Below are 21,842 nucleotides of genomic sequence, written 5' to 3'. Positions count from 1 at the left end.
GATTTACAGTTAGGGAACATTATAAGCGCAAAAGGCTCACCTCTTTATCAGCGAGAATTTTCTTGCTGTAAACGTTCCGCGATTGATTCATAAGATTCGAAGTCATGGCACTCCAGAATCCAATCCTGTTTTCTCCTAGTATTAGAATCAAATACACAATATTGCTTTGATTAAATTCTTTGACGCTTTAAAGCAATAAATTACCAGTTGAATGAAACTTCAGTCATCGACGCCAATACAACTCCACCAACAATAGGGACAAGAGAACCCAACACTGGTAGTGAAGGTGTCTGTAGAGACAGAATACAGAAACAGATGTTTATATGAAGGATTCCACCTTTGAGGACAAATAATCTAGCAAAGGTGCGATGTATAGAAATAGTGCCTCCTCAACTCCATGGATAAAGTGTGATCAAGCCAAAACTATACATTTCTAAAAAAATCAAAGCACAAATCTGAGAAATTGTTGTTTTAATTCCTTGCTGGGAAGCCCAGCTTTGCAGCTCAATTTGTGAAGCTACCACAAGCGCAACACAGAAATTGTGGAAAGGATTAGTGTTGATCATAATGTTCTCCATATATGGGCTCACAATCATCATTTGTTTTAGCTTCATTCTTGAAATAGCCTTTAGTTACATTTGGACCCCCAATGAAAACTTCTCCCCGAGGCATTGGTAAATCAACGGTCAGGTATCCACCCTCAGGCTAGTCAATCAACTAAAAATACAGTGGCCGATGTCTGAAAGGTTGCCTCGCTCTAAAAGACTAACTAAAAAGCTATCACACTTTTAGTCTAAAAAGCTATCATAGTTTCAGTTTGTCGAACTCTAAAAAACTATCACATTAGAGTCAACTTTTAACTCTCTGACATTTTTAACTGTAAGACAACTAAAACTCTTAAAACTACTATTCTTAATATTAGAGTTGCCTATTAAATCTTAGAAGACTCTAAAAACTACTATTTACCGATTCTCCAACTTCCATTAGTTGACCCTTTAAAAGATCGAATTTCTCTTGTGTAAGTTTGTTCAGTACACAACATAATTAAGACAAAATAAACAAAACATAATGGAGAAATAAGGAACTGGGAAGTTTTACTCTATAAGGCAAACAACGCACTAAAATAACCGAGCAGGAAGGTAAATCATTGAATTACCCACCCTTTCACCGTTTTGAAGACTCTTTGTTTCTCCGAGAGATTTCCTATTTGGGATGACCAGGGCACTTTAGCCTTAAAAAGAGCAGTGGTAGGTCCAACCTGAAATTTTGTAAAAAGAACATGGCAATTTTGATATGTAAGCTATTTGTAGTTTGGATCCGCGTTTTCAGTCTACATCATTTGAAAATGACAAAACAAATTAAACAAAAAAATGACCACACCCTGTAGAGTATAAAGGTTGTGAAGACAAGAAATTGAAATGTTAATAATCACATTCCATATGACATACTATTGCCTGGCTAAAAACATGCATTGTGAAATTGTTTATTGCATATAGAGCATCTACTCTATATTTTTTAGTATACTTCAAATGGAAAATGTAGGAGGATTTTTTAGTCCTTCAATCGAGCTGTGTAATCTGGAACAGACTTTGGTTCAACTATATTTTTTAGAATACTGGCCTCAAGTAAATTGACAACCAAACCATGATTAACATTTTGTTCATCCTCAAATATGTTGAAGGCTAAGTGATTGACACTTGGTGGTTCAGAGCAGTGAACCATTTATAGGTTAATAAATCATAGTAGGGTGACCGTGCGTTGCTACGACAACTTACAAATTGGTACAAAACAGTGATGCAATCGACTGCAGTGAGGGATCTAGGGTATTGTACCTCTGCAGCATGAGCCTCTTGGTCCTGGTGTAGATGGGAGGTGGCCGTCGACTGCAGTGAGGATTTGGGGCGAGGATGGCTCTCGGCCTGAATAGGTGATCCACCTGCAAGAATAAAGCGAATCATCCTCCCAAGATTGCACGAACCTTTCTAAAGACAAGCACCACAAAAGCTTCTCTAGTCTCCACACACCAAAGCAGCTTCCATTAACAACGGCTAGACGATGGCTATAGGAAATATCAAATAATCTCTTCACTAACTCTCCTTTTACATCAACCTGAATTCATCTAAGCATGAAATAAATAGAACAGTTTGCAAGAACATGAAAGACCGCAAAAGGCAAAGTATGAGCTAACTGTAACGAATAACATTACATTTTTTCGTACACCATCACGAACACGATCAAGTATAGCAGGTACAGCAGTCATTAAAATTGGCTTTAGTACAAAAGCATCACCTTGCGTCGCAAGCGGGGCGTGCAGGTGGTGGCAATAGCCAAGCGTGGTCCATTTCTTGGACATGGGGCCTGAGCACCAAATCATCTCCTTGTCAAAAATATCACATATGCAGATCTTATTTAAATAGAATAATTGTTTAAACATACTTCAAAATTAGTGTCTAAAATGGTTTCATGTGTATCGAAGTGGACAAAAATGAAAAAACACGACATTGCGAGCCACACATGCCAAAGCAATACAAAAGACACAATTAAAAACAAACACTTCATCTTCTCCTAGCCCAGTAGTGCCCACTACATGCCCATATTCCAGTGCAAATCTATAAACAACATGAGTTCATTCATGACGAGATTTTTAACTCACATACTTCGAAAATTTGGTTACCACCGCTTCTTCATAAGCAGGAAAATATCCAGTCTTGCGAATCATAGTCTTTCATCAAGCTAGCAACTAAATTAAAATCCTCACTTACAAAATCAAACAAACAAGACTAAGTTAAAATAGATACGATGCTACTACACCACAAGTTTGCGACAATCTAGGTAAGAAATTGTTTAGGAAAACTCAAAATAGTCATCACACAGCAACTGCACGGCCTAAACTTATAGTCCACATATCAGTATTTACAGTTGCAGGTTTACCCAGTTTAAGTGCCACTATCAGCACAGTTATTACCCAATATGCTAAACAGGGATATGTTGCTTCTATTGTGGTGACCATGAAATACTTTTTTACAAAAGAAAGCACATCCAACTTTAGTTGGTTGTTGTGCTATCGACTTAGATGGCTATTGTGCTACCTGAAGCTAGGAGTATTGCAATTCAGACTGATTATCCAACCAAAATAAAGGGTCTACTAATTTTTCACTAACCAATGCACTCATAACCTTAACCATGGGCAAAGTATTTAACAGAAACAATGATGCCTAAAAATATTAGAGCACAATATACCATACTTAGAATTGGACATGTACCATAATTATTGAGTATTTTCCTAGCATCCTCTGCGCCTGCAAAATAAGCAATTGCCAGCTACATTAAAGTGTTTAATCTGATTAGAGAGCAACTTATTTAGAATCGGGATCTAATTCACCAGATAGAAGGTAGTACAGTGGAACCATACAAAAATATGCCCCCACCAACTATTGCTTTTCAGACACGAACCATACTTTTCAGTTTTAGGTAGCATATAATAAATGTCCCCACCAACTATTGCTTTCTGGCTCTACCGCTCTAGCAGTCCGGCCTCCTATAGGTCAGTTCCATCTCCATCAATAATAAATTAACTAAACAACTCTAAGTTTATAGTATAGAAGAACTTAAACCTTCCACCAACCTCACCAACCCCAAGTATAGTGGCTATAGAAGAACTGAATGTGGCACAAGTCCAGAACCTTGATCTTTAGAAGTCGGTGAAGACCATCTACCTCACTGATCTTGTTACCGACCAGATTTAACTCCTTCAAAGAGGAACATGAGGCCAATCCTAACAGATGATCCAAAACACAAGTCAATGCAAGAAGAAATCTTCTTTCAATTGGATATAATCATATATAAAACAGATAGACAGGTGTTTGGGTTTGAAATATGCACAGTTTGCACAACCCCAAAAGTCAAATGTTTTACTGTACGGATCCTCTACAAGTATCCAACCGGTAGCAAATTTAAAAAACAAATAAAAAGTTTTATGTCAGAATAATCAGGCGAAGACAAAAGCAGTCCCAAAGGCCTTCAGCCTACCCCGCAGCAAACTACGAATCATCTTCTACACATCTTGCGCCCTAACATTACTTATATTAGCCAAAACTTTTTCTTTCACGATGATTGATGCTAAAAGAGAAAGCATAAATCCAGTGAACAAAAGAGCCTGATAAAAGATGGTGGCAGGGTGCTGGTTTGATAAAAAAATATTATTGGTACATTCACAAATAGACATTATTTCTTACCTTTGATACAAAGATGACATTACTGATATTCCTTGGGAAGAATCAACACAAGTACCTCAAGCTAAAAAGAAATGCCACATCGGCTTCAACTTCCTTCAGTCAAGCCCAAAATTTGCTAATGTAAGGTTCTGTCATAAGGTCATACCTGTGGGGAAGGATAAATGGTGAAACCAAGCTTGGACTTCTTGCCATAATCAACTGAAAGGCGCTCCAACAGCAGTGAACCAAGTACAGAGCCAGTACCACCACCAACAGCATTGAACACCAAGAATCCCTGAAGCCCAGTGCAGTTGTATGCAAGCTTGCGCACACGGTCCAGGCATAGATCGACAATCACCTTCCCAACTGCATTGCACCATAATTAGAATTGAACATATCCACAGTTGCAGAAGCATAGGACCCACTCCTATTATCTATTCAGACACAAGGTGAATTACCCGTGTAGTGGCCACGAGCAAAGTTGTTAGCTGCGTCCTCCTTCCCCGAGATGAGCTGCTCTAGGTGGCAGATGCTGTAAGAGTGACAACTTCCCAGTCCGCCCCTCAGGGGGTGGTTCCCTCCCCCACCAATTTCTCATTATCAGACATATCCACGAATCTGATCTGTCATTTCCATGAAACAATTTCAGCAACCAAGGTAACAGCAAGATGATGCTACCACATACACATCAGACAAACAACACTTGATTACATAGCAAGGTCCAACACAAAAGAATTGCCAGTATGAGACAGAAACGAGGATTCATACACTGATTCATCAAGGGGTAAACACTGAAGACGGAGCAATATTCACACTTACGAACAAAACTGATATGATTAAATTACCATTTACCAGTACACCACAGCTATCAGGTAAGCATACATCAATGACATATCGACTCACTGTCAACAATCTAATTCTAGCCAGAGAAGTTCTTAGAAGCAATGGCAATCTAATCTAAGCAACAAAATTGACGAGACAATCTTGATAGAGGGCGGAGCTAGTAAAGGACATGGATGTACATGTACACCCAATTTAAAAAAACGAAAAAAAGTTTGTGTGCATAATACATGTATATCCCATACTATTACTACACTTGTAACTGGATCAGATAAGATCCATATAGCTTGGGTTTGGGTGCTCCGTTTCGCACAGCAGGAAACTGAAGAGAAGAGATGGGCGCACCTGGTGGGTGCTCGTCTCTGGCGAAGGTCTGGCTACCTGGTGCAGGGTGGCGGAGATGTATCTGAGCGAAAGAAACTGGGAATGGCAATGCATGTATAGATAGAGTGCGTCAGACATTAGGAAAAATACTCATTTTTATCTTTCTTTCTAAACAAGGAGGAAGGAATGGGTTGCTGCCGACTTTCAGTAAATACATATAAAGTTTAACATTCAATAATTTTATAGTAAATTCAGTAAATAATTCATCATATGGTTTACGGTACCAGTATGTTTGAGTAGGCAGAGGTTAAAGGTTTTTTTACCTGTGTGAGAAACTAAGAATTTCTCCTCTATATATGATGTCCGATGTTATTTTCCCTTGCCAGCTCAAGTTTTTTAATTTAAAACCAATAAACAATGACTTTATTAAATCTGTAAATGTTTCACAAAAATCTACTCAATGCGAAGACCATCTTTTGAGCTCTCAAAAGCTGACTTGGTAATTAATCTCAAAGTTTATGTGAGAACCCCTCATGCAGCTAATCCCACCATAAAGGGTTGAAAACTTAAAGCGCAATACAATCCATGAAAAACTCTGAATGACACTATAAATGACACTAATTATTCATGCACCAATGAAAACTCCATGCCCACCGGAATGTTTATTCCTTAATCTACAAAAAATGTTTTTCAGTTGTGCATGTTTGCTGCTACTTTGCTATTCTAAAACTAAATACATTCCAATCATGGACTGAGTTTCAGAAGAATGTACTTGAAAGAGCTGGGAGTGAGTAATCTTCAATGGTGAGTATATTGTTCCATACGAAAATATTGGACAAAAATGTTGGTCTACAACGATTACATAAAAACGAACAACATATATATATATATATATATATATATATATATATATATATATATATATATATATATATATATATATATATATATATATATATATATATAATCGACCTCAATATCTCACAAATAATAACATGTGGATTCAACATTGTTTGACAAATTTGTGTGTTCATGAAAAAAATCTACTTGGTACAAATAGGGTATCAATTGTGGATTATTCTCACTACACTCAATGCACATGTTTCTTACAAAGAAACACTTGCCTACTCATCATGTTATTAATCAAATTCATGAAATCCATGGTTTCTATTGGTCGTTTCTTAGTTATTTTTGGTGATTTCTATTGTACTGGTCATTTCCTTTAGAGGGTCCTCCTCTTCTTAATACAATGATACTCTACTCTCATTTGTGTTCAAGAAATAAAAGTAAAATAAACATATTTGGTCAGTTGATCGTTACCTTTCTTGTTGTAGCTCTCCAGAACAAAACATGCTCGTCGATAAGCCACTACGTCCACTTGATCAACGCCTTGAACAACCTTATCACGTGACGCCGTCTCCTCCAAGTGCGCATGCGTTCACTTGCTCTCAGCATCGGGTAGGCTAGAAATGAAATCCAATAAGGGACTAAAAACAAACAAACAAAAAATGACACAATTTGCTCAGACCATTGTATTCGCAAAGTTAGAAATTGATTCAATGATGAAACATATTTATCTGGCTAACTGCAGTTCTCAATGAATAATGTATTTCTGTTATCCATTGCATCTAGGAATGCACGTACGGAGAAGAAAGAAATTATACCTGATCTTTTTGAGCTTGTTGAGGACATGACGGTGCACTTGGCCCCAACCCGGACGCCCTAGATCCTGGAGCGCACGAACCAGCGGTAGAACCCCTCGAGGTCCTCCTCCGACACGGAGACGTCGTCGTTGTGTGGAAATTAAAATATCATCCGGAATTTCAGAACACTCCAAATTGTTTTCTGTGTGAGATAATGAGAAACCACAATTTTGCCCAATCTACTCTACTCACCTGCACGACGGGGAATTGCAGCAACCACCTCCGACGGCCAAAATAGCGCGTGACGAAGATGGCCCCAAGCATGGCGCCTCGGAACCCAAGCCCAGCGATGGCCGCCCACTCGGCATCCTCGGGTAGCATGGCCGCCGCGGCGCCCACGCAAAGTGCATCGGCCACGGTGAAGAGGGCGGTTGCGAGCGCGCGTCGCGGCAGCGGGGTAGACCGCAGGTGGCCAGGTGCGGAGACACGGAGAGGAGGAGCTCGTGGCGGCGCAAGCGAGGAACGGATGGAACCCTAGGAGGAGGCCGAGGAGCGGGTGGCGGCGGCCGCGCGGGGACACTGTGAGGTGGAGCGCGAGCATCCTCGTGGCGGCGCAAGCGAGGAACGGATCCCCTAGGAGGAGGCCGGTTGGGACGCCGAGGAGCGGGTAGCGGCGGCCGCGCGGGGACACCGTGAGGTGGAGCGCCGAAGATGAGGTCCACCAGCGCTGCGGCGTGGTGCGTGGATGCGACGACGACGAGGTCCACGTCGTCCGAGGATGCGGCGGCGCGGGGAGCTTCTCCATGTCGGCCACACACTCGCCGGGGTGCGTGCGCAGCGAGGCAGGCGGGCGTCAGAGGAGGTGGGGTGGGCGGCAGGCGGGCGTCAGAGGAGGTGGGGTGGGCAGAACGGCTGGGGCGGCAGGATTAGGACGCGGGGTGGAAAACTGGTGTGCGGGATTGGAGGGCTGAGATCTTAGAACGGTAGAATAGACGGCTGAGATCGCAGAATGGCAGAACGGCAGACTACTCTTAGCTTCTTAATAAGTAGTATAGATTCTGTTGCAACGCACGGATAGACTGTACACGAGAGGGAACTGAGTATTCGTGATGGAGGCGTAGGAAAGGCAGGCTTAAATCGAGCCGCTTCTGTTTTTTTTCTATTCCCGTCTAGCGGTCTGGATCCAATCATGCAGTCCAAGTGGCGCGTAAAATAGTCGCCACGCTCATGCTCAGGCCCACTTGTGACGAAAGGAAACAACTAGTCCGACCCATAGGCTCGGTCAGCCCACCCCAGACCTTTCCCCTTCCGTCCCCGGCCGGCGCCAACGCCACTCCAGTGAGCCGAGGGCGGAGACGGTCACGGTGGGCAGAGTGACACGCCGCACGCCTCTCCGCCCCGCTCCGCTCCAGATTGCGCGCACCCACCCATGGCGCTCGCCGCTTCCCACCACGGCCTCCTGCCCTTCGCCCCCGCTGCCACGCCTACCCCGTCACGGGGGCACCTGCGCTTCCGCGCCGCGCGCCCTCTGCCCCGCCCCGCCCGGAGGTGAGCGATCTGATCCCCGCGGGGCCCGTTTCCCTGACGTCGTGCTCGCCGCCTCGCGCTGGTCGGATATTGCTCGCTGGCAGCCTCGAGTCTCAGCGGGATTATCAACTTGCGTTACTCGTATTAGAGTGCCAATGGTCTCGTAGGTGCCGGCTTTAGTTCTCTTTTGCTATAGGGATTTTTTCGTCTCGACCGGGAAAAAAAATTCTATGCAGGACCGACACGTTTACATGACGATCTCCGTGCATCCCTTTGTGTTTGTCCTAGCTGACGAAGTGACGATAAGTTGGATCGAACTCGCTTAAACAGCCGGATCGAACATCTCCGTGTACCATGTGCCGTGAGCAGATTGATTAGACGGAAGGATTTTAGCATCAGCATGATTGGACGCCTCTAGCCTGTGCTCCATGCGTTTTACTTATACACGATCTCTGCATAGATTTTTTTTCCATTTAGACCGTCTAATTCAGTGTTGTTCATTGTTCGACGGTCTCGTAGAGTTGTCCGTTGATGATTTGATAGATTGGTGTATGTATATGGGAAATTTGCCTGCGCCTATGATAAGTTGTGCAGTAGTAGGATTCATTTGGGAAGTTATGTCTGCCATCTCGTATCTCTTCATCCCCAACTCTATTGTTTCTTAATTCCTAAGTTATAGTATATACATGATAGTAATAGATAGATCTGTCCTGTATAATACTTCCATGTTCTATATACACTGTATATGTACTAATAATCTTTGTCTTTTGTAAATCTTCCCAACATATGTACTAATAATCTTTGTGTTTTGTAAATCTTCCCAGAATTTGTTGCCAATCTATCAACTCAGCTAATGTGTTGGGAGCTTCTTCAACGGTACGATTTCACACGACTGGTTTAATCAGTGGCAGACGCCACTTCTGTATTTATTCAGTTTGCTTTTTAATGTGTATTCTTGGGAAAATTATCACCCCAGACATCTGATGAGGCAGTCCCAGTCCCAGTTGTCCAGATAGATCAGGACTCAGACCGTGATGCGACCATTGTGCAGCTAAGTTTTGGAGATCGTTTGGGGGCGCTACTTGACACGGTATATATTTTACATGCGCCACTGATGCTGTCTTTACATTGTTGCTGCTCAAAATTGTGATGTTTAAGTTTTTGCCATATCTGCCAATTATTTTTCCTGGTATTCACTGTTTGCAGATGAAAGCACTCAAGGACCTTGGCCTTGATGTCACAAAAGGAAGTGTGACAACTGACTCAGCTGTCACACAAACAAAGTTCCACATCATGCGATTGTGGGTGCTTGCTCCTTTCTGTTTTATTTTTTACGTGCAGCATCTAGTTATGTGTGTCTATTTGGAAAACTAAAGAGAGCATTCGCTGTTCCTGCACATATGCATATACCTTTATTCAGCTTTCATGTGATTAATTCTATCCATGTACACACATGGATTTCTTGAAATACTCTTCCATTAATTTTTCATTTAGCCTAGTGTTTTCTTGAGATATTTGATAGTAATCACATAATCCTCTCACATATGCTTTGTCACATATCAATTATTCACAGTATTGGCATTCCTTCTTGAAAATCCCTTGTTCAATCTTAGATGGAAAAAATGGTGGAACCCTTGAGACTTCTGGACCATGATTCCATCTAAATACTATAGTGTTACATTAACCGCTGCATAGTTTTTATTTGGATTAGTTAACAGTAATATTTTCCCTTCCCTTTTGTATGTATCTAGTGGGCGCAAGGTTGAGGACCCTGACATGTTAGAAAGGATTCGGCTAACCATCATCAACAACCTTCTCCAGTACCATCCTGTATGTTTCAGATTCTTATGTGTTACTCTGTATCGTTTTTTCTTTACCTATTTTTTACTATCTGATTGAATGTAACTAACACCGTAGTCATGTCATCCTTGTGTAGGAATCAAGTGAGAAGTTAGCCATGGGTGAATTTTTTGGGATAAAACCTCCTGAGAAGAAGGCAAGTGCAATACTGTAAGGTGCCGTTTGGTTCACATATTGGTAACGTAATGGGTAACCAATAAGTCAATAATGTTACATCATGTTTGTTTAAGTCCAACCGTAATCATATATCACACTAAAAATGGATACCGTCCATTCAAACTTGTTACCGCTGGTACTCGAATGTGAATCATTATTATTACTATTTATGTTACATTTCGTGAACCAAACAACACTTAAAGTGTAATGCATTCCCATTCTGTAATTTCAGATGCTGTTCTGTATCGTGTTATCTCGGTTTGGCCATCTTTTTAACTATGATCTGTGAGTTATCACTATTTTAGGAAATGGAAATTTATAAACAGTTAGGCTACAAATTTACTTTGTTATGCTATTGGTTTGTGCTTCGACCTTTGATACATTATTAAGCCTGAATTTGCATTCTTTGATTTATGAACTGGTAGGTAGATGTTGATATTGCAACACATATAGTTGTTGAAGATGACGGACCAAAAAGAAGGTTTGATTCTGTCTTAGCATGATCCAAGCACGTACTATCACTTTTAAATTAACTGTTATTTTGCATGTTTCATAGCATGTTGTCGTGTTATATATGTCAATCTTATTGTTTACATGCCCTCGTGTATTGTTTTATCCTAGAAGAAGTCCTACACATGTGAAAATAAGATTGACACCAAGTGATGTACGTCCCAAATATTCTGTAGTACAAAATGAATTAGCTATTCATGTACACCTGTACAGCATGGTATAAGCCAGAACATCTTAGGCTTGAGCCATGTTTAGGCTGCGTCATGTAGTATCAGTTCCTGTAGAAAAACTTGGAAAAAAAGTATACATTACTTCTCACACAAACCAAATAATAGTAAATTGGATCTGGTTACAGAGCATAAAAAGTTTGAAGTGTCATAGATAGGCTGAGAACATGTAGGCATGAGCAACACAATACTACTTGAGGCCATCAATGTTGTTTTTCCTTCTTCAGCCTATGTAATTGTGTTATTCTTTTCCTCCTTAAATGCAAGGCAGAGCTCCTGCCCTTTTTCTTTCAATTTTTTTGTGTGCTTTGTAATATGATCATTAAGTCATTAACTGAGTCAGGTTTCTTTTAGCTCTATATTTTGCTTTTCACGTAAGAATCAGCTTCAATTCATTTTTTGTGCCTACCTATTAGTCTTATCCTTTGTTCATTTGAACTTTGATGTGTCTCAACATGTTTGAAACGCATATTTGTCCTTCCCTATGAATCACTTCCAACACAAGTAGAATCTGAATTCACTGTGTATGCCATTTGTTCATACAATGATGCACATTTCCTTCCTCATTGATTTCTGTTGGAATTCGCAGCATACTTTACATAGAGACCGCCGACCGGCCTGGCCTACTTCTTGAGATAATCAAGATCATCGCGGACACAAATATTGATGTGGAATCAGCTGAGATTGATACTGAAGTATGCTACGTTTCACCCCCTTGCTTTTTATAGTTCCTAAGACCATTAAAGCCTGTTAGATGATATTTGGCATTCTGTACAGGGTTTGGTTGCGAAGGACAAGTTTCATGTAAGTTACAGAGGTGGAAAACTAAACAGCTCCTTATCTCAGGTCTACTTCCTTGGTCATTCGAGCAACATCATAACCATTTCCTTAACGTTATTTTTTTCTGTCTTCGTTGTGTTCACTATGCACACTTTATTTTGCTTTTTATATAGGCGCTGACCAATTGCCTGCGTTATTACCTCCGAAGGCCTGAGACAGATGAAGACAGCTATTGATTGTTGTGTTTGTCGAACCTTCCTATAGTGCATTAGAATCAGAAACTTTGGCTTCAGTTCCTTCGCTATGGGCCCCTTGTACTGCTGCAAATGGAGTTTTCCATTGTAGCTGATAAAGTGCCGACAAGGTGCATCCATATGTGCATAGGTGGCACTGAATCGGGGCTCACTGGACCAGTTTGATATTGTAGTAATATATATACAGCTGGGAGCAACATAATTTAGGTTTCGATCATCATTATCCCATTTGATTCCTGTTATAAGGGATCACATTGGAAAACCCTCACATGATTGATGTTGTCTGTATTCTGTAAGTTGGTGCAATCCATTTGCATGTAAAACTCAGCTGCGTACTGTGGCGTTCTATGTAGTGGAATAAATAAAAGAGCATTACGAAATCACCGAGCAGCTTGCTCCTGCTTTCCAATCAGATGTGCTTATTGTTTACAGTCAATTGGAAGAGCTGCATTTTTACTCAACCTTTTGCACTAATGGCGAAATTGGGATGATCGTGGAGTTTGGGTTCTTCGGATATGCTCTGTTAGATTGTCTCCACTAGACAGGGCAATTTGAGCATATATTAACTGAATGCAAAATGCATGAGTTTGCCGTGGATTTAGAACCTCTGTTTTTTACTCGAAGTCTTATGTGGTTCCTTCGATGCCCTTTCTAGTTTGTATATGTAGTTGTATGTGTTGGCGCTGATCTGGGCAGCGTCGATCACTCGGGGTGTACCGCCTGGCGGTACTCTCTGCGACGGCGCGGATGGTCCCTGGCCTGGGTGCAGGAGCAGCGTCTTCCCTGTGTTGTGCCGGACGATCCACGCATAGGGCCGGACGGTCCGCGATGACGTAGGGTCGTCTTCTTACTCGCTGGAATCTAGATCTCGCCTCCTGGGGAATAGATCTTAGGACGCTCCGGGTCGACAGGTCACTTGGGGCGTCCCTATACAACGTGGAGTCGTCTAGGAATTAAAAGATCAATTCGAGCAAGAGGCCTTAGGTGAATAACTAGATCTTGCCCCCGGGAGGGTAAGATCCTAGGGTTGTATTAGGGTCAGCAGACCACCAAGATGGATCTAGACGATGTAGAGTTTAATATGAGCGGAGGTGGATATGCGGAAAGTTATAACTAGACTATGCTACATCTACTCCTAAGACAGGAATGATAAAGAAAGTAATTGATTCAATTAAATGTGTTCGTGGGTTCTCAATCAGCAGTATCCCTTCATATATATAGGGGAAGGTCCGGATCCATTCCTATGCGATAGCTAACAAACCCCACATGATTAGATGGATAATTACACATGAGATAAGGATAATCATCCGCGTTAATCTGATCGCGGGGGCGCAGACCGTACGAGCCCTTGGGCCGGATTGTCCGCCACTTTTGGTGTTCAACACATGCCCCTGCCTTTTGGTGGAGCTTGGCGAACCAAAAGCACCAGCGAACTTCAGAAACAATTGACCTCATGAATTATTTCGTTCCCAAAGTAAGGACTCAGATCGATGCAAGTTACCGGCTCTTGTGATTAGATAATATAAATATTTGATAGAACTTTTAATAACAGAGGTCGTTTCGGATTTCATCCTTTTCGGCCATGTATGACTGATTAACATGCCAATAGACAAAAACTTGTGGTGCCTTCCAGCCCAAATAAGCAAATGGATTAGGCCAGTAATACGAAAATTCATCACCGTACCGCCCCACACATGAGTAGGACAACACATCAGCGATGGATAGACCGGGAAGCACCATGCCATCTCTGGAGGAGGATGACTAGACGATCTTGATTGTGCTACCTTTTGGGCCTTTCGCACAGATCGCCTTTTTGACTTCGTTTATTTTATTGGCTAGTTGTGTGGAACGACCTTCTTCATATATTTAGCAAGCAGCTTATCAAAAGTAGTGGTGACTCTGCTGAGTCGGCCATACGTCTTAGAAGTATTTTGCTTCCTAATACTTGTTTTGGAACATTGTGGTCCGACGGTCTAAGGTTGCTGCTGCTTCTGGTCGTCTGCGGGTCGTCCAGCCTTCATAGTCGGACTGTCCGCGCCTGTCTTGGACTGTTCGACCTTAGTACCCGGACCGTCCGACATACGCGGGTGTCCGATTGTGCTTGCCCCCCCCCCCCCCCCGATGCCTCTGGTCTTTCTTTTGTTCGGAGCCTTCTGAGTAACCACTCTGCGTGATATATTTGGCGTACATGGATCACCAATGACGATATTTTTATCTTTGCTTTTATCGGTTGCACATGGCCGAACTATGACTTTTTTCCTCGTCGGCTCTAATGTGGTGATAGGGACAGGTGGCCTGTCAATCTTCACCTCCTTTTGAAATCTCAACCGGCCTTCGTTTATAGCTGATTGTATTTGCCGACGGAAGACAACACAATCATTGGTGTTATGAAGAAAGGAGACATGTCATTTACAATATATACGCCCTTTTAATTCTTCAACCAGAGGAATTATATGTGACAATTTATTATTACCATGCTTAAATAACTCGTCAAATATTTTATCACACTTAATAATATTAAATGTGAACTTAACTTTCTCCTTTTGTGTCGAGTGAGGGTGAGCGCGAACACAAGATTTGGCCTTAGCGGGCCAAACAAGCTCATCGACAAGTTACTTTTTCGACTCTTGGGGATTGGGTGATCGGCTATCTTTATGCCGGCCCTTCGCACTAGGAGGATCACATGTGATTTCTGGTGCTCCGGATGGTCCGATCTATGCTGTCGGACGGTTCGGTACTATTCTTGGATTGTCCGGTCACGCCGGGCAACACTTACGACCCTTGTGATGGGCTTTGTGTGACTCCGGACTGTCCGGCGTAGGGTGCCGGATGGTCTGACAGAGGGCCAGACGGTCCGAGATCGTGTGCGAACAGTCCGGCTGTGCTCAGGGTCGACCCACTGTGTAGCGAAGATGGCTGAAAGGGAATTAGGCTTACACCTAGTTCCTAAATAATTTTGGTGGTTGAATTGCCCAACACAAATAATTGGACTAACTAGTTTGCTCTAGTGAATAAGTTATACAGGTGCCAAAGGTTCACAACAAGCCAATTAAAAAGACCAATGTTGGGTTCAAAATAGAGAGCTAAAAGCATCCCTAAAGGCTCCCTGGTCTGGCGCACCGGACTGTCCGGTGGCGCACCGGACAGTGTCCGGTGCACCAGGGAACCTCGCGCTGAACTCCTCAGCCTCGGGAATTTTCAGAGCCGGCACGCTATAATTCACCGGACATGTCCGGTGTACACCGGACAGTGTCCGGTGCTCCAAGGGGACGCGGCTCTGGAATTTGGCCGCCTCAGGAATTCGCAACAGCTGCTCCGCTATAATTCACCGGACATGGCTGGTGTACACCGGACTGTCCGGTGTAACTGCGGGGCAACGGCTATTTCGGCGCCAACGGCTACCTGCAGCGCATTTATTGCGCGCCAGCGCGCGCAGAAGTCAGGCACGCCCATACTGGCGCACCAGACACTCAACAGTACATGTCCGGTGCGCCACCGGACATCCAGGCGGGCCCAGAAGACAGAGCTCCAACGGTCGGAACCCAACGGCTTTGGTGACGTGGCTGGCGCACCGGACATGTCCGGTGCACCATTCGACAGTCAGCCCCACCAAACGACTAGTTTGGTGGTTGGGGCTATAAATACCCCCAACCACCCACTATTCATTGCATCCAAGTTTTCCACTTCTCAACCACTTACAAGAGCTAGGCATTCAATTCTAGACACACCAAAGAGATCAAATCCTCTCCAATTCCACACAAGGCTTTAGTGACTAGCGAGAGAGATTTGTCGTGTTCTTTTGAGCTCTTGCACTTGGATTGCTTCTTTTCTTTCTCACTTGTTCTTGTGATCAAAACTCAATTGTAATCAAGGCAAGAGGCACCAATTGTGTGGTGGCCCTTACGGGGAAGTTTTGTTCCCGGTTTTTGATTTGAGAAGAGAAGCTCACTCGGTCGGAGGGACCCTTTGAGAGAGGGAAAGGGTTGAAAGAGATCCGGTCTTTGTGACCACCTCAACGGGGAGTAGGTTTGCGAGAACCGAACCTCGGTAAAACAAATCCTTGTGTCATACTCCTTATTTGCTTGAGATTTGTTTTGCACCCTCTCTCTCGGACTCGGTTTTATTTCTAACGCTAACCCGACTTGTAAGTTGTGTTTATATTTGTAAATTTCAGTTTCGCCCTATTCACCCCCCTCTAGGCGACTATCAATTGGTATCAGAGCCCGGTGCTTCATTAGAGCCTAACCGCTCGAAGTGATGTCGGGAGATCACGCCAAGAAGGAGATGGAGACCGGCGAAAAGCCTACTACAAGCCACGGGAGCACTTCATCGGAAAAGTCCCGCACCAAGACGAAGGAGAAGAAGAAGGACTCCTCCAAAGGGAAGGAGAAGAGATCTTCTTGACACCACAAAGAAAAGAAGGAGAAATCCTCTTCCCACAAGCCACGGGACTACTACGAGACCGATTCTTCATCGGCATCCACCTCCGGCTCTGACGCGGCGTCCGTCACTTCTAAGCGCCAAGAGCGTAAGAAGTATAGTAAGATTCCCCTACGCTACCCTCGCATTTCTAAACATACACCTTTACTTTCCGTCCCATTAGGCAAACCACCAACTTTTGATGGTGAAGATTACGCTAGGTGGAGTGATTTAATGCGATTTCATCTAACCTCGCTCCACAAAAGTATATGGGATGTTGTTGAGTTTGGTGCACAGGTACCATCCGTAGGGGATGAAAACTATGATGAGGATGAAGTAGCCCAAATCGAGCACTTCAACTCTCAAGCCATAACCATACTCCTCGCCTCTCTAAGTAGAGAGGAATATAACAAGGTGCAAGGGTTGAAGAATGCGAAGGAGATTTGGGATCTACTCAAGACCGCGCACGAGGGTGATGAACTCACCAAGATCACCAAGCGGGAAACAATCGAGGGGAGCTCGGTCGCTTCCGTCTTCGCCAAGGAGAGGAGCCACAAGATATGTACAACCGGCTCAAAACCTTGGTGAACCAAGTACGCAACCTCGGGAGCAAGAAATGGGATGACCACGAGGTGGTTAAGGTTATTCTTAGATCACTCATCTTCCTTAACCCCACTCAAGTTCAATTAATTCGTGGTAATCCTAGTGTCGGGGACCATAATTAGGGGTACCCTCAAGACTCCTAATTCTCAGCTGGTAACCCCCATCAGCATAAAGCTGCAAAGGCCTGATGGGTGCGATTAAGTCAGGGATCAGTCCATTCGAGCGACTCGATCACGCCTCGCCCGAGCCTAGCCTCGGACAAGGGCAGCCGACCCCGGAGGATTTCCGTCTCGCCCGAGGCCCCCCTCCAACGGCGAACATATTTCCGGCTCGCCCGAGGCCCTGCCTTCGCTAAGAAGCAACCCTGACTAAATCGCCGCACCGACCGACCAAGTCGCAGGAGCATTTAATGCAAAGGTAGCCTAACACCTTTATCCTGACGCGCGCCCCCCGGCAGAGCCGAAGTGACCGCCGTCACTTCGCCGCTCCACTGACCGGCTTGACGGAAGGATAGCGCCGCCTGCGCCACTCCGACTGCAGTACCACTTGATAGAGTGAGACTGACAGGCAGTCAGGCCCTGCCAAAGGCACCATAGGGAGCTCCGCTCCGCCCGACCCAGGGCTCAGACTCGGGCTAAGTCCCGGAGGACGGCGAACTCCGCTCCACCCGACCCAGGGCTCGGACTCGGGCTAAGTCCCGGAAGACGGCGAACTCCGCTCCGCCCGACCCAGGGCTCGGACTCGGGCTAAGTCCCGGAAGACGGCGAACTCCGCTCCGCCCGACCCAGGGCTCGGACTCGGGCTAAGTCCCAGAAGACGGCGAACTCCGCTCCGCCCGACCCAGGGCTCGGACTCGGGCTAAGTCCCGGAAGACGGCGAACTCCGCTCCGCCCGACCCAGGGCTCGGACTCGGGCTAAGTCCCGGAAGACGGCGAACTCCGCTCCGCCCGACCCAGGGCTCGGACTCGGGCTTAGCCCCAGAAGACGACGAACTCCGCTTCGCCCGACCCCAGGGCTCGGACTCTGCCCTGGCCTCTGCCGACGACCTCCGCCTCGCCCGACCCAGGGGCTCGGACTCGGCCTCGGCCATGGAAGACAGACTCGACCTCGGCTTCGGAGGAGCCTCCACATCGCCCAACCTAGGGCGCAGGCCAGCCACGTCAACAGGAAGCGCCATCATCATCCTACCCCGAGCTGACTCGGGCCGCAGGGAACAAGACCGGTGTCCCATCTGGCTAGCTCCGCCAGATAGGCAATGATGGCGCCCCGCATGCTCTGTGACGACGACGGCTCTCAGCTCCCTTACGGAAGCAAGAGGACGTCAGCAAGGACTCAACCGCTCCGACAGCTGTCCCTCCGCCAGGCTCCATCGCTCCTCCGACGGCCACGACATCACACCAGCTGGGTGCCAAAATTTCTCCGGCTGCCACATCGACATGTACTTAGGGCGCTAGCTCTCCCCCGCTAGACACGTAGCACTCTGCTACACACCCCGTTGTACACCTGGATCCTCTCCTTATGCCTATAAAAGGAAGGACCATGGCCCTCTTAGAGAAGGTTGGCCGCGCGGGGACGAGGACGAGACATGCGCTCTCTTGGGGCCGCTCGCTTCCCTCTCCCGCGTGGACGCTTGTAACCCCCTACTGCAAGCGCACCCGACCTGGGCGCGGGACGAACACGAAGGCCGCGGGATTCCCACCTCTCTCACGCCGGTCTCCGGCCGCCTCGCTTCTCCCCCCTTCGCGCTCGCCCTCGCGCTCGACCCATCTGGGCTAGGGCACGCGACGACACTCACTCGTCGGCCCAAGGGACCCCCCGGTCTCGAAACGCCGACAGTTGGCGCGCCAGGTAGGGGCCTGCTGCGTGTTGACGAACAGCTTCCCGTCAAGCTCCAGATGGGCAGTCTCCAGCAACCTCTCCGACCCGGGACGGTGCTCCGTTTCGGGAGTCTTGAGTTCATGTCCTTCGACGACAGCTACGACATGATACTCCTTCCACCACCGTGCGACAACGACAATGGCGGCTGACAGCCCGCCCGCCGGCGGCGGAATCGACGACGTCTTCCCCGCGTGGTGGAAGAACAACTCTCGACCTCGTCCCGCCTTCTTCCCCGTCGACGGAGGGGAAGGCAGGGCAACCAAGGCCAAGCAGGAGGCAGCGCCTCGTTGGCTGTCGAGCGAGTCGACAGCGCCGGCACCCCAACGAGGGGCGCACCGGGTATCGACTTCGCGCCTGAGACGAAGACGAGCGCCGTCTCCCCGCGGCACGCCAATCCCGAGCAAGCGGACGACGCCAGCGCGCTCGCGGAGAGCTTGCTGGGCGTCACCCTCGTACCTGAGACGACGGTGCAGTCAGTCCCCGACGTGACTTCATCGCCGCTCGTCGACCAAAAGGTACCGACCGATTCCCATCCTATGTCATTTGGATTCAGCCTCAACCCGCCTAGCGACCTTGCTTTAGCGGGCGCTCTCGTAGAGGCGAGTTCAAACCCTCTGGGGTTTCGCATGCGGTCGCCTTGGGACCGGCTGACGGACGTCTCGACCTACGGGCCCTCTGGGTCCGAGGAAGACAACGAGCCCAGCATCTGTTGGGATTTCTCTGGACTTGGCAACCCCAGTGCCATGCGGGACTTCATGACCGCATGTGACTACTGCCTCTCCGACTGTTCCGACGGTAGCCGCAGCCTCGAATGTTTCCACGTCGATCTAGGGGGTCCCTCCGAAGGCAATCATCTCGGCATGCCGGAGGACGGTGATCTCCCTAGGCCGGTGCCCCGCGTTGACATCCCACGGGAGCTAGCTGTGGTCCCCGTTCAGGCGGGGGGCCATGACCCACAGCTCGAGCAAATCCGCGGGGTGCAGGCCAGGCTCGATGAGGGAACAGGAGCGCTTGAGCCGATCCGCCGGGACGTCGGGCAGGCATGGGCGGGCCAACCCCCGGCCGGAGAAATACGTCATCTGCCCCAGGGCTTCCAGCACCACGTCGCCGATGACGTTAGGGTCAGGCCACCACCCGCATCCAGTGGGGTCGGTCAGAACCTGGCTGCAGCGGCGATGCTTCTCCGCGTGATGCCGAAGCCATCAACCACCGAGGGTCGGCGAATCCAGGGGGAGCTCAAGAACCTCCTGGAAGGCGCTGCGGTCCGACGGGCCGAGAGCTCTGCCTCCTGAAGGCAGGGATACCCCTCGGAACCTCATGCCGCGACTTCCCGATTCATGCGGGAAGCCTCGGTCTACACCGGGCGCACGCGCAACACCGCGCCTGCGGCCCCGGGCCGCCTCAGCAACGAGCACCATCATCACGACCGTCGGGCCCACCTCGACGAGAGGGTGTGCCGAGGCTATCACCCCAGGCGTGGGGGACTCTACGACAGCGGGGAGGATCGGAGTCCCTCGCCCGAACCGCCCGGTCCGCAGGCCTTCAGCCGGGCCATCCGACGGGCACCGTTCCCGACCCGGTTCCGACCCCCGACTACTATCACAAAGTACTCGGGGGAGACGAGACCGGAACTATGGCTCGCGGACTACCGTCTGGCCTGCCAACTGGGTGGAACGGACGACGACAACCTCATCATCCGCAACCTCCCCCTGTTCCTCTCCGACACCGCTCGCGCCTGGTTGGAACACCTGCCTCCGGGGCAGATCTCCAACTGGGACGACCTAGTCCAAGCCTTCGCCGACAATTTCCAGGGCACGTACGTGCGCCCCGGGAACTCCTGGGACCTCCGAAGCTGCCGGCAGCAGCCGGGAGAGTCTCTCCGGGACTACATCCGGCGATTTTCGAAGCAGCGCACCGAGCTGCCCAACATCACCGACTCGGATGTCATCGGCGCGTTCCTCGCCGGCACCACCTGCCGCGACCTGGTGAGCAAGTTGGGTCGCAAGACCCCCACAAGGGCGAGCGAGCTGATGGACATCGCCACCAAGTTCGCCTCTGGCCAGGAGGCGGTCGAGGCTATCTTCCGAAAGGACAAGCAGCCCCAGGGCCGCCCATCGGAAGATGCTCCCGAGGCGTCTACTCAACGCGGCGCCAAGAAGAAAGGCAAGAAGAAGTCGCAAGCGAAACGCGACGCCGCCGACGCGGACCTTGTCGCCGCCGCCGAGTACAAGAACCCTCAGAAGCCCCCCGGAGGTGCCAACCTCTTCGACAAGATGCTCAAGGAGCCGTGCCCCTATCATCAGGGGCCCGTCAAACACACCCTTGAGGAGTGCGTCATGCTTCGGCGCCACTTCCACAGGGCCGGGCCACCCGTGGAGGGTGGCAGGGCCCGCGACGACGACAAGAAGGAAGATCACCAAGCAGGAGAGTTCCCCGAGGTCCGCGACTGCTTCATGATCTACGGTGGGCATGCGGCGAATGCCTCGGCTCGGCATCGCAAACAAGAGCGCCGGGAGGTCTGCTCGGTGAAGGTGGCGTCGCTAGTCTACCTAGACTGGTCCGACAAGCCCATCACCTTCGACCAAGCCGACCACCCCGACCACGTGC

General features: G+C 47.5%; 2 protein-coding genes across 2 annotated transcripts; one reads left to right on the top strand and one right to left on the bottom strand.

The window, feature by feature from the left end:
- Window positions 1-4,374: 4,374 nt before the first annotated feature.
- LOC109945237 (tubulin alpha-2 chain) lies at window positions 4,375-5,107 on the bottom strand. Its single transcript, XM_020551081.1, has 3 exons — window positions 5,067-5,107; window positions 4,673-4,746; window positions 4,375-4,580 (listed from the first exon to the last, which is right to left on the bottom strand). The coding sequence occupies exons 1-3, from the start codon at window positions 5,105-5,107 to the stop codon at window positions 4,375-4,377; spliced, it is 321 nt and encodes a 106-aa protein (XP_020406670.1).
- Window positions 5,108-8,269: 3,162 nt separating this feature from the next.
- LOC100383740 (uncharacterized) lies at window positions 8,270-12,712 on the top strand. Its single transcript, NM_001176377.1, has 10 exons — window positions 8,270-8,569; window positions 9,373-9,424; window positions 9,525-9,638; window positions 9,755-9,849; window positions 10,300-10,378; window positions 10,485-10,544; window positions 10,990-11,045; window positions 11,891-11,996; window positions 12,079-12,147; window positions 12,255-12,712. Exons 1-10 carry the CDS (start codon window positions 8,451-8,453, stop codon window positions 12,315-12,317), a joined length of 813 nt encoding a protein of 270 aa, NP_001169848.1. The 5' UTR covers window positions 8,270-8,450; the 3' UTR covers window positions 12,318-12,712.
- Window positions 12,713-21,842: the final 9,130 nt, after the last annotated feature.

This window comes from Zea mays, chromosome 3 (genome assembly GCF_902167145.1).
Source record: "Zea mays cultivar B73 chromosome 3, Zm-B73-REFERENCE-NAM-5.0, whole genome shotgun sequence".
NCBI lineage: Eukaryota > Viridiplantae > Streptophyta > Magnoliopsida > Poales > Poaceae > Zea > Zea mays.
The sequence above is the reverse complement of the archived record's forward strand: the minus strand, read 5'-3'. Positions and strand labels throughout refer to the sequence as shown.